General features: G+C 37.8%; 3 protein-coding genes across 5 annotated transcripts; 1 reads left to right on the top strand and 2 right to left on the bottom strand.

The window, feature by feature from the left end:
- Positions 1-97: 97 nt before the first annotated feature.
- LOC106450876 (beta-amylase 7-like) lies at positions 98-4,031 on the bottom strand. The gene is made up of 10 exons (XM_013892664.3): positions 3,731-4,031; positions 2,949-3,461; positions 2,631-2,876; positions 2,478-2,555; positions 2,194-2,397; positions 1,924-2,118; positions 1,692-1,856; positions 974-1,234; positions 447-885; positions 98-357 (listed from the first exon to the last, which is right to left on the bottom strand). Exons 2-10 carry the CDS (start codon positions 3,345-3,347, stop codon positions 314-316), a joined length of 2,031 nt encoding a protein of 676 aa, XP_013748118.1. The 5' UTR covers positions 3,348-3,461; positions 3,731-4,031; the 3' UTR covers positions 98-313.
- A 479-nt stretch (positions 4,032-4,510) lies between these two features.
- Positions 4,511-7,588, top strand: LOC106450874 (rop guanine nucleotide exchange factor 4). The gene is made up of 7 exons (XM_013892662.3): positions 4,511-4,988; positions 5,437-5,553; positions 5,637-5,779; positions 5,863-5,937; positions 6,005-6,310; positions 6,745-7,089; positions 7,343-7,588. Exons 1-7 carry the CDS (start codon positions 4,715-4,717, stop codon positions 7,463-7,465), a joined length of 1,383 nt encoding a protein of 460 aa, XP_013748116.1. The 5' UTR covers positions 4,511-4,714; the 3' UTR covers positions 7,466-7,588.
- Positions 7,589-7,663: 75 nt separating this feature from the next.
- LOC106450873 lies at positions 7,664-10,718 on the bottom strand. 3 transcript variants are annotated; one of them, XM_013892661.3, is made up of 7 exons: positions 10,496-10,718; positions 10,206-10,382; positions 10,077-10,126; positions 8,955-9,972; positions 8,812-8,876; positions 8,555-8,726; positions 7,664-8,483 (listed from the first exon to the last, which is right to left on the bottom strand). In XM_013892661.3, exons 2-7 carry the CDS (start codon positions 10,348-10,350, stop codon positions 7,906-7,908), a joined length of 2,028 nt encoding a protein of 675 aa, XP_013748115.1. In that variant the 5' UTR covers positions 10,351-10,382; positions 10,496-10,718; the 3' UTR covers positions 7,664-7,905. The 3 variants fall into 3 exon arrangements, with proteins under 3 accessions (XP_013748115.1, XP_013748112.1, XP_013748114.1); XM_013892658.3 differs by having other exon boundaries at positions 8,955-9,975; XM_013892660.3 differs by having other exon boundaries at positions 8,812-8,873; positions 8,955-9,975; positions 10,496-10,717.
- Positions 10,719-16,204: the final 5,486 nt, after the last annotated feature.

The raw sequence follows: 16,204 nt of genomic DNA on the forward strand, positions 1-16,204 counted from the left end.
GAGGCACAACTGTTCCAACGACCTTCTTCCACTTCTCCGAATTTTGCATGTGTCTGAATGTCAGTCCATTATCGAGTAATGATAATAAATCTCAAAATATGGAAAGTCAAATAGGTATTATTAATAAGTACTATGGCTAACAAAGATCAGATCATATAATAGCCAAAGCCACATGAGGCTTTTAGTAATGTCTCTTTCTCTTCATTTTTTAATAAATAAAATTTACAAGAAAATATGCTAAACTACTAGAATTAACAACATTGACAGTGGATAATCTTAGCTCATCTTTTTTTATATTGAGACAAACTAAACTCTACACCTGTTGATGATGATGCTGATGATCCATTACAGCTTCCCCTGTAGCAGAAAGAGAGGCCAAAGAAGAAGCTTACAACTTCAGAGACTTAAAACAATAATGATGGGATTGAGATTTATCTTTAACTTACCATGCAGTTTTTTGACAAACCGGTCAAACTCCACAAGGTTATGTCCTTCCATAAGAGCAGGAACGAGCCTACTATAGGCAAACGATGACAAATGCCTTCTATCTGGATCGTTTGGAAACTTAACACTCTCCAACATTTTGTTAAACCCAACTCTATCATGGCAAGGAAGCGAGTTCTCTCTAGCTATCGGCGTATCCGTATCCCACGCAGCGTTTAACACCTGCCAAGCCACAGCCTCAGGCTCTCCTAAAGCTCCTGAGAAATCATCAGGACGGTTCAGAACTTGCACTTCTCCTGATACAAAACTCAGAGCGGCGCCATGCTTCTTTAACGTAGACGCAATCTCAGCATAACCATCTCGGTTGCTCGGGTTGTAGAACCCAGCGGTTAGCTCAGCTGCGTGGCTTGCTGTTCTGTACCACCAGTGAACATCCGGGAGCTGTGTTTACAAAACTCAATTATGATTAAAATAAAAAAAAGAGTCTTAAAATGGGATTTAGACAAGTATAATAAATTAATCAATTAACCTTGGCGGCGATGCAGCTAGTGTCAAAGACTAGTTTAGCGAGAGAGAGGACTTTGTCAGCGTGGTCTATCAAAACCTGTGAATACCATTTGAGAAAGAACCTCCCGTAGAGGCCATCGTAGTCGCCTCCATCGCAGAAGAAACCTGTTCCCTGCGGTTGGGAGTTGTAGGAGCCGGCGTTCTCTGGTCCTCTAGCCCAAAAGGGGTGGCCTCTTGATTCTGCTGCTTTCCTCAGGCTCTTCAGGAGATACTTGTCATAACACTGTACCAATGCAACATAATGGTCATTATGTTGAAGTGGGAGTAAGCTAGCTGAGAGGCTTGGCTGTCTCAAGAATATTTAGTCCTAAAAGTCGGTCTAGGCGGCAGTCCTACCCAAAACAATTTTCTTAAAATCCGATTTATACGAGTCAAATCGGTTTAAACCGTCCTAAATTGGCTTAAATCGATCTACATGTGTTAAATTAAGTAATAATGTTACTATAAATCCACAAATTTTGTCTAACTTTTTTTGTTTTGTATATCTAATTCATCAAAATAATTTTATAATTAAATCTAAAAACCAAAAACATATCTTATATAATGTAGAATATAAATAAAATAAAACAAGAATTTGTTAACTACTAGCACAGCTTAGGCTCCGAATAATCCACCTAATCCTTAGTTATCTATATAATGATTTCTTGAAGATTGTTTAAAACTGATGAAAGGAAAGATACCTGAAACTCTCCAACACCAGGATATCGCCACCCATGCTTTATGGGACAAGAAGGATACCGTAGCTCTCCACAAGGGCCTAGTCCAATCTCAACCATAGATATTACTCCATCCTCTACAAACTCGCCGAGCTCTATCCGAAAACTTCTCATGTAATCAAAGTACACCTAAAAGCATGCAGAAAGTCATTAGAATCCACTGATAGTTAGAGACAGAAACTCATGAGTATAATACCTCAAGTGCAGTTCTGCCTCTTAGGACACGTTCCTTGTCTATACCCCAAGAGAGACACTCAGGGTTTCGTCTTCCCTCTCTATCAGTAAAATAAATGTCAGGATTAGTTCTCCCGATCTCTGCCACCCAATGAGGAAGTGGAATGCAGACATCATCACCAACATTGCCTCCACATTCATGAAAGGACATTAGAACCTAACAAAAAGGAAAAAGAAATATGAGATGCATATGAAAGCTTGGGAACACAACAAGCAGGCAAAAGACAGAGACCTGTATCTTAAGATTAAGATCACGAACTATCTGAAAAAGCTGCCTGTAACCATTCCAATTATATTCCTGAGGTGAATGACACTCAGCTATCCCCCACCAGCAATCCACTTTAACCCCATCTACCTGGATCGACTTCAATATTCTCAAGTGCTTTAGCAGTCCGTCTCTATCAGCTAATTCACACTTCATATTGATAACCCCTAGCTGTTGACGTGGCAAAGGAGATTCAATCAGTAACGAGAATGTTCAGGATAAGTAAAGGATAAAGATTTAAAGTTGCTTACTGGTAACATCACATAAACCGGAACATAAGGTGTACCAGAGAAGTCCTGCTCTGTCAGATTCGGAGGAATCTCCAGAATCTACCAAACACAAACAAAGAGAGTCACCAGAGTTCAAGTTTCTATTTTCTATGTAATAACGCAGTGTGTTTTTACCTGTTTAGAGTTGATAACATCGACCGGACAACCAATAAGCCCATCAGCCTTGTTTAAACTGCCAACCAGTTCTGAAGATTGTACATCATATGGCGATGGAGTAGTAGGTGCGAAAACACCTTTCATACGGCACGTGTTGAGCTCCGTTGGACTTCTATGCCCTGATAACGATCCTCCTCTAAGTGCAGGAGGTGAAGATTGATGTGAAGCTGATGAACCACCAACAACCGCAGGAGGCTTTGTCCCCTAAACACAATTAAGAAAACAATTTAGCATCTGCTTGCAAATGGATTACAAACATTACTAAACATCACTGACCTGAGACTTGGATGGGAAAGTAGTTCCATCAGGGAGAACAACCCACCCAGCTTCTCTAGCCAAAGCGGCGATAACATCGTTAATATCAGCTCTAACTCTAAGATTATAGTTCCCATGCCTTCTTAACCCGCCTAGGATCCTTGCGGTTATAGCTCTCCGATGCCTCTCTCTCAGCTTAGTCCTTTCCTTCTCTTCAACCGGTCTGCTCCTGCGGCTTCCCCCAGGAGTGTCGACTTGGTCTTGCATCGACGACTGGTGAAACATAAACTCGTCGTTACTACTCCCTGAAGCTGCGTGTGATCCTCTGTTTCCGTCATCTTCTTCCTTCACATCCGCATCCATCTCTTCTTCTTCATCCTCTTCGCTGGCTCCAAGCAGCTTCTGCATGTCTGTTACCATAACTTAAGTAAACCTTGCTGCTCAAGAATGGTCTATTGGTGTAAAGTTTCGATCTTTCGAATACTCCACGTGTACGTATGAATCAGCAAAGTATTCCTAAACTCATCACAAAGCCTACAAGACAAAAATTAGTATCAGCATTTTCGTAAAGTCGAAAACTTTGTGAAAAAAAAACAAAAAAAAAAAAGAGTTTTAGTGTTCTGTTCATGGGGAATTTCAATTTTCAGACATAAGCATAACATCTGGTCCTAAGAGAGTAAGTTTCTAGCTCAATTCTGTTAAAAATGGTCTGAATGTGAGGAAAGTCTCGGTCTTTCTAGGAAAATCGATGGCTAATACTAAAAAAGACTCGAACTTTAGGACCCGATCGACAATTTACGGACCTGTTGATGTCCACGGGAGAGGATGAGAAGACGGTGGATCTCTCCGGCGGGGTGAAAAGGGGCGGATCCGGGAAGGCGCGTGGAGGAGCGTGTGGCGTGAAATTGGAAAAGACGAGGTTTCACGCGTGTGGAGCGACTCGAGCGTGTCTGGGAGAAAGGAGGTGTGTGTGAAGCTAAGGCTTGGCACGAACTAGGCGTGTGTGTGTGTGTGAGGGAGAGAGGAGAGACGGGGCTCATTAATCGTGTGAAGGGAGGAGGCACGTGCCGACACCACCGTCACGAGATTTCGATGCTCTTCTGCGGCACAGAAGGCTCCCTCCTGGTTCAGTCACGTGACTTGCCTGACCCGGTCACAGTTCTCGTGATGTGATAGTCTAGTATTGTAGTTTTCACACAGTATCCATAAACTGCGTGCTGTTTTAGTTTGTTCGACTTGGACTGCATCCCGTTTTTAAAAAGCGAAGGAAAACGTTTTTGACACACCATGGCTTCGAAACCTCTCTCTCGTCCCGTGGGTTTACGTTGAATACTCTTTGACCCAACAAAAAAATGTTACAAATCGAAATAAAATTGTGATAAGTTGTATAAAACTTGGAAAAATCGCAATAAATGTAGATAAAACTTATATGAATTATACATTGACAAATATTAATATGAAAAATATGAAAATGGCGGTATATTATGCTACAAATGCCATTTTAATAGTATATAGTTGGACAAGATGTACAACTTTGAATGATATACTTACACCTAACGCATACATAGCAACGCTTCATTATGAGATTTGATTAGCTAAATGTGGAAGGCACGTCTCTCCCCACAATCAGATCAAAATACGACGGAGATAATCATTATTTTATCAGTTTTATTTTTTTTAAATAATAATATTAATTTGAGGTGAAAGTGGGGAGCCTCCATGTCTTAACATTCATCACGTTCATTAGAGCCAACAAACTTGAAACTCGATCATTACAGAGAGTCTTGATGGAGAGCTCACCGAGTTCCGACCAAAACGATGTATCTGCCTCTGAAACTCCAACAAGCTCCGTCTCTTCACCGTACCGGAGAACGTACTCAGATATCTCCGGTTTATCTCACCGGTTCGACGTTCAGAGCTTCTATAACCGGCCGTCAAACACAAACGCCGTTGTCCATGAAGAAGATCTCTCCGAAGACGCAGTGGAACCAAAAGATAACGTCGACGGCGATGGAGAAGATCATGATCGGGACAGTGACATTGACTCTGCAGAAGACGCAGGTGAACTCTTTAGGATGTAACTGGTTCTCTTTAGTAGGAATGTCATGAATAAAAAAAATGAATATTTTTGAAATAGGAAAAAATGGAATGATGAATAAAATGGAATTGTTGATTCCACTCATTTTATTTATTCACAGAGGGTTTATTTTGTGGAACAAAAGAAATGAATTTTCAAAGAATTTTCATTTTTGTTTCATTCCAAAAATGAAATATATGGAATTGTTTTGGAATGGTATTTATTGTGGCTGGTAAATATTTTATGGAATATATGGAATTGTTTTGGAATGGTATTCATTGTAATTGGTAAATATTTTATGGAATGTTATGGAATGATGCATTCCAAACAAATCTATTCCACAAAATTGCATTCCAGTTACAACCTTAGAAAAAGATTGAAACTTTTATCACTCTGTTTCATTTCGATTGATTCAGGTTTTTGTTAGCGCAGAGTTAGAGATGATGAGGGAGAGATTCGCGAAGCTGTTGCTCGGTGAAGATATGTCAGGAAGTGGGAAAGGAGTTTGTACAGCTGTTACTGTCTCTAACTCCATAACTAATCTCTATGGTTCGTCTTCTTCTTTCATTGTTTTTTTTCTCCTTTGCTCTGTTTTCGAAAACAGAGTATTTGATAATGAGTATTGTTTGCAGCGACTGTGTTTGGGCAGAGTTTGAGATTGCAACCATTGAGCACAGAGAAAAAAGATCTATGGAAACGAGAGATGAATTGTTTTATGTCTATATGTGATTACATTGTTGAAGTTATTCCAAGATCTCTTGGTAATAATGTTGAGGTAAAAACAACTACCTTACTTGTGTCTCACACAACTTAAAAAAATCCTTTAAAGTTTGATCTTTTTTTGTTCAAAATTTTCAGATAACGGAAACAAAACTAAGATCCGACATTCTCATGAACCTCCCTGCTTTGAGAAAACTCGATAACATGCTAATGGTAAGTCCACTACTCGAATTTGATAATCAAGATTTCACGAGTATTCAAAAATTTTGAGTTTTTGTAGGATATATTGGATGGTTTTACGGAGAATGAGTTCTGGTACGTGGAGAGAGGAAGCTCATCGATGAACTCTAACAATGGTGGTAGAGATTCTGGATCGTTCCGAAAAGTTGTGGTTCAAAGGAAAGACGAGAAGTGGTGGCTTCCTGTGCCATGTGTTCCTGCTGAAGGTTTATCAGAAAATGAACGAAAGAATTTGCGTCACAAACGTGACTGTGCTAATCAGATACATAAGGCTGCTTTGGCCATTAATGACTCCACTCTTAATGACATGGATATTCCCGACTCTTACCTCACCACTCTCCCAAAGGTATATTAAAAATGGTCCAAATAAGTCATATAACCGAAATGATTTTCTTAAAATCTGTAACCCAATTTGGTTTAAATTGGTTCAAATCAATCTAAACTGACCGAAACCGGTTAAAAGAAGAAATATAAGAGTGAATTATGACTAATTTAGCTATATTATCATCACCATCAATTTGTCTTTAAACAAATGATGATACGTTTTCTCTCTAATTTTGTTTTTAGTATAAGTTCACAAGTTTATTTAATTTTTTTAAAAATATATTAACTTTTTTGTATTTCATCAAGATAATTTTTTAACTAAAAACATAATCCCTTTCCTATACAAAAAAGCAAAAAGATTTTTGGAACATTGTTATATGGTATCCCTATATGATAACATTATGTACATGTGAAAATGTTGTAATCAATAAGGTATTTTTGTTCTTTTTCAAATAGAGTGGGAAAGCAAGTGTAGGAGACGTGATATACAAGCAACTGTGCACAGCTGAGAAGTTTTATCCAGACCAGCTTCTTGATATCTTAAAGATTTCATCGGAGCATGAAGCACTTGAGCTAGCCGACAAAGTCGAGGCTTCACTGGTTACATGGAGGCGTAAGACCGGAGGGTTGGCTCACTCTAAATCCTCATGGGACATGATGAAAGATATGGGCGGCGACGCTGGGAATGACAAGAACCACATTCTCGCAGCTCGAGCTAGGAGCTTACTGTTCTGTCTGAAACAGAGATTCCCTGAACTCTCTCAGACCTCACTTGACATCTGCAAGATTCAGTATAACCGAGTGAGTAGTCCTCATAGAACCTTTTTACATTTTGTTTTAAGATTAATATTATTTGATTATCAAATATTCTATGTAGGCATGGACGTTTGGTTTTCATTATTTTGGTTCTTGTGATATAGGAATCGTTCGGTTATATATAGATTTCGGTTCAGTTATTTTGGTTTTCAGTTCGGTTCGGATAGCAATGTTAGGAACCAGCTAATATCATATAAAATTTGGTTCCAATTTTGTGTGTGTTTTTTGGTTTGAATAGGATGTGGGCAAGGCTGTACTGGAGAGCTATTCAAGAGTTTTAGAAGGTTTGGCTTACAATGTTGTGTCGTGGATTGATGATGTTCTTTACGTGGACAGAACAGTGAGGAACAGAGATGATTAAGGTTTCCATACTAAGTTTTTCTTCTTGCGAGTGTAATGAGAATACAAAACAAAATGTTTTTGTGTGTTGGTTATGATTGTGTTCTGAATCTTAAAAGGACTTTGATTTCTTTTGTTAAGCACATCCCTAAATCTCTCATCACTACAGCACTACTTTAAGAACAAGCTGAAACATAATGAACCAAGATGTCACTGTTACTGAAGTTCAAGCCTCATCTTATTCATCCTCATATAACAACAACATACAGCTTAACATTCACAACAGAACACATAACTCTACAGAAAAAAAAAAGAGTTTTACAGTCTTTGGGGGGTATTAAAAGCTGTGACTGTATGTATCTGCACAATAAGTAAAACTAGTGCTTATACATGGAAGTGGAAGTGAAACTATACATAGTAAACAAAGGAGCCTCTTGATGATCATGTGCATTGATGTTTTGTTTACTGGAACAAGTCTGTGAAGCTGCTGATAATCTCCTCCAATAGTTCTTCAAGGATTAATTCACCTGCTTCATAACCGATGCAGCCGATATCGAATCTGAGGTCCATCCAGCATCCAGTCCTAGCCAGATCTTTGCGCACTATCTGGTCCAAAGTGTGAGGAGAAGGCAAAGGTAAGAGATGCCAGTAAACCTCTTCTTGCACCACTTCAACAGCATTCTCCATGTCTGGACCACAAAACCGGACTGCAGGTTTGGATAATGAGATCCAAGGACCATGCCTACAAAACTCCATAAGAACTTCATTGATGCAGTCAAAGAGGAGTTTCTTATCGTTGCAGAAGGTTGTGGAGCAGAAGTCTATGTCATCCATTAGAGCCTGCTCAAGAACCTGCTCTGAGTAAAAAGATCTGGCTAAAAGCTCTTCCCAGTTTAACTCTGAGGATGTCACCACTTCTTGAATGTATGCAAGTGCCAATTCTTTATCATCCATTCTAGTTTTGGGATTGTTGTCTTTCTCAGGTCTTGGAGAGTCAGGTTCTTCGAATCTTATGCACAGAGGTTTCAACCTCATTTCAACTAATTGAATCAATGGAAAAAAGGTTAGAAACTGAGATCTGAACAAAACTTTGATCAAACAAACTACTTACCTGAAGAGAACCTGGAGGTACTTGGACTTGTGTCATCATCTGTAAAGAAAGGCTCAAGAACAGACACAGGACTTGATTTTCCTGGCACATCAGTGGCATTGTCTTGGCACTCAGACATTTTTACTGAAGAACTTGGTGGTGAACAAGGTGAATGTTTCTCTTCATATGTTTCCTGAGTAAGTATAAAGCAGGAATAAAACATGAGCTTTCCTTCAAGAAATCAAGTGAAAACGTTACATGTACACAAGGCTTCAAACCTTGTCCAAGGGTTGTGTATTCTCATTTTCATCATGAGTTTCAAACTTGTCTTCATCAAGACCTGCTGATAACTCATTAAAAGCAGTTAGTTTCAAGGCTGATAAAGAATCAGATCAAAAGAACAAGAAGGAACAAGAATCACCTGTAGAAGCTGTTTCTTCATGTTTGTTTGAATCCAATCCAAGTGTCTCAGAGTAATCTTCTGAACTGCTTTCTTGAATATTCGGTTTCTCGGTTATCTGATGTTCAACAACATCATGAGCCATTGTCGAAATTCTTGGACTGTTTTCTGGTGTGGAGAACTGAGGGAGAGCAAGAATCTTCCCAAGGATTCTTGGCACTTCCTTATCATGTGGATCAACATCTATGCCTCCTTCCGCTAGCATCTCAGAGAGGTGTTTCTTGGCTGCAATGTATATCCCACACATACTCTTCTTTGAACCTTCATCATTATTAGCTTCAGGCAATACTTCTCCATCTGAAACATCATGTCGCCTGGAACTAGTATCTATCTCCTCTTCCAAACAAGAGTTTTGACTCATGTTAGGTGATGACAATGCATCTGGATCTTGATCAGATTCATGTTGAGCATTGCATGGACTCTTTGGAGACTTTAGTCTTCTTCTGATTCTACTGAGAGTGAAGCGAGAACCGAATCTTTCTTTCTTGGACTTGTTTCTTGTAGCATGTCTTCCAGGTGATGAAACAAGATCAAAACAACTTGGCTCAGGCTTCAATACTACAATTGTTTGTGTTCTGCTTTCATTTGAAGAATCTTCAGAAACTGGTGAAGTAGCAATGTTTAGGAATGATGATCCTTCTTCTTTAGCATCATCATCCACAAGGCTCTTGCAGCTCTCTACCTCGCTTTCCTTCTGAGCTATCAAACGCTTTATCAACTCACTGAACTTCTCTTCGGAATCATCATTATTTATTGAATCAGCATCGCTCTGAGAAGTTCTTGGACACTGGTCATCTGGTTTCTTCTCTGCATGATCATCATCACCAGTGATCAAAGCATTGATGTCCTCATTGGTTTTGCTGCAGGTTCTACTTCTCATCTTCTTGTTTCTTGCCTTTGTCCTTCCTCTGCATTCAGTAGTATCACACTTTTGGTGAGTCTTCTCATCAATCTCCTCTTCAATGAGTTTCTTAACACTCTTCCGAAACAACAACAACAACAACAATGTACATCAGTTATTATATTCCTCACAATAAAAACAAGTTTAGTTTACAAAAATCCAACAAGAAGTTAAACCAAGACCTCACAGTCACAGTCACAGGTAAGCTGCTTCTCTACCTTAGTCTCAGTACCTGCATTGTAATATTAACCAACTAAGTGATAATTTTTTTTTTTAAGACACATTTTCTTAATGATGTCTGATGACCAAACCTGTGATACGTTTGCTTCCACGTTTCCTATCCAGCAAAAGCTTATGGTTAGATCCACCATGCCTGAGATCAAACATGTTCATAAACAACCAAACACATCCTGTCCCTTCTCTTGATAGATGTCTTGTATAAATCTCTTTCTCCATTCTTCTTCTTCTTCTCTTTGTTTTCTCCTCTTCTACAGAAGAGTAAGAGATACTAAAACTATGAGTACAATCATCAAAACTGATCTTTATATGATTCATTCATGCAGTGTTGATCAGAAAAGAAAAAAAGCATAAACACTTTTACCTTTTGAGAATCCGATCCAATGCTTGCAAGAAGAGGAAAAGAGATAGTGCAGATGTAAAGAACTACTAGTGATGGTACCTGACCTGACTCACTCCGAGTACTGCCTCCACTGTTAATGAAAATATAATATAATAAAAACTCACGAGACAGAAGCTCGAAGCACGAGAGTAGATGGTTAAAAAAAATGTGTCATTTAGTAGTAGACCCACTTCCCACCAGAAAACAAAATACTCAATTGGAAAATATACAGATTCTTTGATTAAGAAATTTGACAATTGGCATCAATTTTTAACAAAAGTTTATATTATAAACGACAAAAACTCAGCTTACTTAAAGCAGAGAAAACCGATAAAGTTCCATCATTAACGTATTATTGTGGATACAAAACCATCGTAGTACCGTTTATACAGGTAAATGTATGTGATTGTAACTATATAGTACTATATGACTATGTGCATATTTTAGAGAGACAGAGACAGGTTAAATGTAATAATGAATTGGCTGATGATATGGGGAATTGTGTCGGTGTCGGTAGGTGATGGTCCTCCGTAGAGCCAAGTTGTCCGAGTGAGTACCTTCGCCGACACGTGTGTCGTGAAGAGCAATCTCGTCGATTTCTCACCGTTATTTTATCTTTTTGGTCTGACTCACCGTTATTTATGAAATAGTCAGTGTTAAGTCCCAGTAAAAATATTGTTTAGTAACTTCTTCAAACCATTATAAATGTTTTTTCCAATAATAACGCTGTGAGCACTAAGGTCGATAAATGGCATAAAATTGCAGAACTAACAGGTGAAGTTGGTTGACATAACATCAAAATATAGTGTGTAGGAGAATGATGGATTTGTATTCTGAGAAGGGTTATTATCTTTCAATTAGAAAGGTTTATTAGTCGTAGTAATGGAAAATCTTGTGATTGATTAAAAATGTGGAATCAAAACATGTTTGATCGATCATTTTATCATTTTGTGAAGTATGTTATCATTTTATGAAATATGGACTGGACTATACCAAAAGAGATATAACTCCAATAGAATGAGATTGTGCAAACAATGGTTTTCATTAGTATGTTTTACCGTATAATCGTTTTGTTTAATATGGTGTTTATATATGATTTAATTAGTACATAGTTGATAGAAGATTTTGATAAAATGTTTTAAAAATAAATTAAAAAGGAATAGTGCCGAACGGAGTTTCACAATTGACAAATTCCATTTATGAATATTTGGACATGTGTAAATTATTGTCATTATGATATTTACAACAACGATGTTGATCCTTGTTTGGACCACACCAACTGTATTCCCTTTGCGAAATTAGATACGTACGTGTGTGTGTGGATCCATTATATGTGGTTTTATATTGTTCTCGTCGTTACTCATTCATCAATTTTATATAGTAGTTGTGATATCCTTTTATGATTTTACCTAATCCAATAAAATGAAAGAGAATGCAGCCTCGTATCATGATTAATCTATCATTTACATTTGATTCCTTATTACTCGTGGGTTTAACTACATATAATCTTAGATTAAATAGATTCGGTAAAAATAGATTACCGATCCTCAAATAGCCGTGAATAAAACCACTAGTTAAAAGTCAGCTAGTAGTGCCAAGATAAAAGACAAAAGACATTAACAAATATGCTAGCAATAAAGATCTTAAAACAAAATTAAGAAAAAGACAACGATTCTTGTATACTACTTTTACACATGACAACAGACGAAACGACGAACACTGTGGATAATTAAGAAGTATATAGTTTCTTAGGATTCTTCTCTCACGGCCACAGCCCTTTTTGTCTCTCTTGTCCTAATTAAAGCGCATGTGAAGATTTGATGGGCTTTCTTGTGCATCGCTTTCATATCCAAGCAATGTTTCGTTGTTCTTGTGTGTTCATAGACACCATTGCCTAATTAAGACTGTTAATTTACTTAAAGATGAATTTAAAAGGATAGTAACAGCAGATTAGAAAGCTAACAAAACCGTTTTATCGGTTGCGTTATGTCTAATCAAATGCATTATAGTTTTATTGACTTTCGAGAATATATTAATCTTGCTTTGTTAATACTAATTATATAAAAATTTGTCAATCATAATGTTCTACCTAACAGGAAAATGATAGATTAGTCTTATAAAACAAGCAGGGAGCGGTTGCCATATTACAACTCTATCTAGTCACCATACTAGTTTTTAGTTTTGGTAACATACCTAATCATCATGAACAGTCAACGATGATAGCGTAAAAATAATGATGCATGATGACTCTCTCTTAAAACTTAAACATCTTGAAATCAATAGCGTTAAATGTAATTGGTGATCAAGATTTGTATACACAGATTTTACGCTATCATCGTTGACTGTTTCATGATATCATGATGCATGTTTGATTTGTACGTATGATATTGAATGATGCATGTAATATGTGTATGCTTGTGTAGTGGTTGAACGATGAACAAATGGAGCATGTATGATTTGTTCGTTTATTTAAGTGCTACAAAACCTGCAATATGAAAATGTTGAAACGCCCTTAGAGCATTTCAAGTTTTTGAAAGCAAACCTTTGGATTTAGACTCTTGAGAGCAGAAGTGTGGATTCGGACGTATAATTCAAAACGGGCTTAAATGGATATATTAAGACTCTTACATTATATATGGCCTGGCCCATTTATTTCATTTAGACTCTCACTCCTGCTAAAAGTTGAAAATTCAAGGATGAAAGATGATTAAGAGTTGATTACCGTATGGGACACATTATGTCTTTTGTTTACATATAGAGACACAATGTGCTTGTAAGGCACAATATCTTGGATCAAGAAGGAAATTGGACATTTCTGCCCTCAAAGTTGCTATAGAGAAGATGTTGTCCGCTTAGGAAACCGGTTGCTAGCTGTCTGGCCGGTTCGTAAACAATAAAGCAACATGGTGACACTTTAGTTTGACACCGTTGGATTGGAAAAATTAATTTTAAATCAAATGGTGAGATTTAAAAGTTGTGTGAGCGTTGGGTGTGAAAATAAATGCACATTGATTCTCGACGTTGAAGAACAGGAAACAGACAGGATCTTCTTTGTTTGCGCCAGAGGGAGCAAACTAGGTTAATTTTTTTTTGTTTCCTTTAGGCATTATGAAGGCCAAAAAAGCTAAATACTCACTTGTGGATAATTGTGTTTCCAAAAATTAATGATGTGGAGTTGTTGTTGATTTTTGTTATCACTTTTGATCGTCAGATTAAGAAGTGTGTAGTGCAGGTAAGCGTTGTTATACGCACAACTAAATAGATGTGTGGATGTGGACATGTACAAGGAACACATGTACAACAAACCTAAAAGAAGGCGAACACAAGGTAAATCTCCTACATCACAAACATCCACAAACAACACATGTGGTAATTATAAATGTAAAAGAGTTGTAAATCATATTAGATTATATGATGAGATAGTTGGTTGAACTAGGATTCATAGATTGACATAAAAACTTAGTAGCTACGAAGAACTAAAACTAGAAGCAGGAATCGATAATTTAGTTCTAATGTTCAGAGGATCTTCCAATAAAAGCATGCGATAGCTATAACAATGCCAACAGAAGCTGCGAAGTTGTGGCCCGGTCCATTGTCGCTGAGCTGTGTTGTGTTCATGTTTGAACTGAGAGTAGCCTCCATGTCTTCTTTGAACTGTCAAGTTGCTTCATCCATAGATTAGGCAACCTTCGACATGTGTTCATTGAGCTTAGACATCATCTTAACCTCAAGCTCCTGTAGCCAAGTCTTGTGTGAGTCAATCTGTTCAGTTACGCTCTTCGAGAGGCACTGGAAGTCGTGGACGAGATCCAAGACTTTGGCCTCCACCATGTGTGTTGTGGAGAGCTGTGGACGGGAGAGTTGTGGACGGGGGATGTGTGTTCAGGGGAGTTGTGGACGGGTGAGCTGTGGACGGGAGGTGTGTGTTCAGGGGAGCTGTGGACGGGAGATGTGTTCAAAGTAGTTGTCTGGTGAGAAAGGCGTGAATTAGTTTACACGAGACAGGACATTGACGTGCTGGGAACTCAAACAACTTCCCGAAACAAGAGTTTTTGATGTACTGAAGCTCCTCCGTGTTCCTTAAGACATGTTGTATGAAAGGTAGAATGTCTGGCTTGGAGTAGATGTTGAGCCGACCGGTAGGGAACCGGTATTGCGCGAAAAGCCTCGGTGGGAGGCGTTTGTCCGGCTTGTTGTTTCCTACAACGAGATGAGAAAAAGATTATGACCGTGAGAATAAACTCACAAACAAAACAAATGAATTGAGAGGGAGAAAGCAGTAGATAAATGTAAAGAGAAGGGGGAAATCTCGAAAATTTAAAATCAAATTTTTGGTAAGATTTAAAATTTAAAATCAAATCTTGGAATTTTGTTTCAGAAATCAAATTCAGAAAGTGTTTACCTCGGAGTAAACCTCGCATGTTGGAAAATGTGGACGCCGGCATTCTTAATCTGCTGCAAACCTGAAGCTAGGGTTCTTAATCTCCGCCGCAAACGTTAAGAGAAAGTGAAAGAGAGATAAAAGAGGGGAAATGAGGGAGATAGATCGCTAGGGTTTCGTATGTTGGAAGATGTCTACGCCGGCGCTCTTAATCTCCGCCGCAAACCTGAAGCTAGGGTCTTTAATCTCCGTCGCAAACGTTGGGAGAAAGTGAAAGAGAGAAAAAAGAGGGGAAATGAGAGAGATAGATCGCTAGGTTTTGTTTAAGTTGGTTTTGGTATGATTTGGTTTAGAAGAATTCAGATCGTTTTGGTTTCATTTATTATGAGGGTATCGATGTCTTTACCTCATAAGAAAGGTTGCTTCATGTGACATGTGCCTTATCATGTAATGCCAAACTCAAAATGTGTCTTAGGGAGTAAAAAAATCGATGATTAATAGCCAGTTTTCTCCTCAATTTAAGAAGTTTGGTAGACTAGTAGAGTTGTGGACGTGCTTCACCTGTCTTGATATCACTAGACAATTTATTTTATCTATTTTAATAACCTGTCAATTACACACTAACGTAATATTCAATAAGAAATAAAACTCTATTACGGCCCAGGAAAGTATATAATTCATATGAAAATGACAAGGGGATAAGCATTATGAAGAATATTCCTAGTATTTGTACATTATAAAACATGGTACAACCACACACACGGCATGCTAACAACTCAACTAGGTCTTAATTTGTCATATAACAATTAAAAAAAAAACGTTTCAATCTATATAAGATTGTCTTTTGAAGATCTTTTCTCATCTGTATTCCAAGACAGCAAATACTTTAATATTTTGAAGAACAATAACAACAATATTATTTTTGAAATAATATCGAATTTAGCAATAAATTTATATATTCTCAAGTTTAGATGATTTTATATAATTAATTAGGAAACTGTTTTTTTCTGTTATCTAAACTAAAAATCAATTTTTTTTACCGACCAGAACATAACCGGTCGGAACCGGGATCAGCTATGTTTTATTTTTTTCACGGGCGGGAATAAAAAGGTGCGGAGTAAAGAGACCGTGTAAATATCAGTCTACGAGTCGGTGTACCAAATCTCATCTGTATTTCCATTCTTTATCTTACTAATAAGTACACGTGTCATCAATCCATCAAAGCGAGACCATCCCAAAACCCGCCATTATATAAAACACTACCGTGCGCCTGCACACACCGGAACATCCTCTATCTCTTCTCCTATACT

The sequence above is a fragment of the Brassica napus genome, chromosome A5 (genome assembly GCF_020379485.1).
Source record: "Brassica napus cultivar Da-Ae chromosome A5, Da-Ae, whole genome shotgun sequence".
NCBI classification, from domain to species: Eukaryota; Viridiplantae; Streptophyta; class Magnoliopsida; order Brassicales; family Brassicaceae; genus Brassica; species Brassica napus.

Coding starts and splice junctions, on each gene's coding strand:
- LOC106450876 (XM_013892664.3), bottom strand. CDS start 3,347: ATGGTAACAGACATGCAGAAGCTGCTTGGAGCCAGCGAAGAGGATGAA. Junction 2,877..2,948: donor CTTTCCCATCCAAGTCTCAG/GTCAGTGATGTT, acceptor AATTGTGTTTAG/GGGACAAAGCCTCCTGCGGT. Junction 886..973: donor CTAGCTGCATCGCCGCCAAG/GTTAATTGATTA, acceptor TTGTAAACACAG/CTCCCGGATGTTCACTGGTG.
- LOC106450874 (XM_013892662.3), top strand. CDS start 4,715: ATGGAGAGCTCACCGAGTTCCGACCAAAACGATGTATCTGCCTCTGAA. Junction 4,989..5,436: donor TGACTCTGCAGAAGACGCAG/GTGAACTCTTTA, acceptor TTGTTAGCGCAG/AGTTAGAGATGATGAGGGAG. Junction 5,554..5,636: donor CTCCATAACTAATCTCTATG/GTTCGTCTTCTT, acceptor TATTGTTTGCAG/CGACTGTGTTTGGGCAGAGT.
- LOC106450873 (XM_013892658.3), bottom strand. CDS start 10,350: ATGGAGAAAGAGATTTATACAAGACATCTATCAAGAGAAGGGACAGGA. Junction 10,127..10,205: donor TGGAAGCAAACGTATCACAG/GTTTGGTCATCA, acceptor ATTACAATGCAG/GTACTGAGACTAAGGTAGAG. Junction 8,877..8,954: donor TGAAGAAACAGCTTCTACAG/GTGATTCTTGTT, acceptor ATGAGTTATCAG/CAGGTCTTGATGAAGACAAG.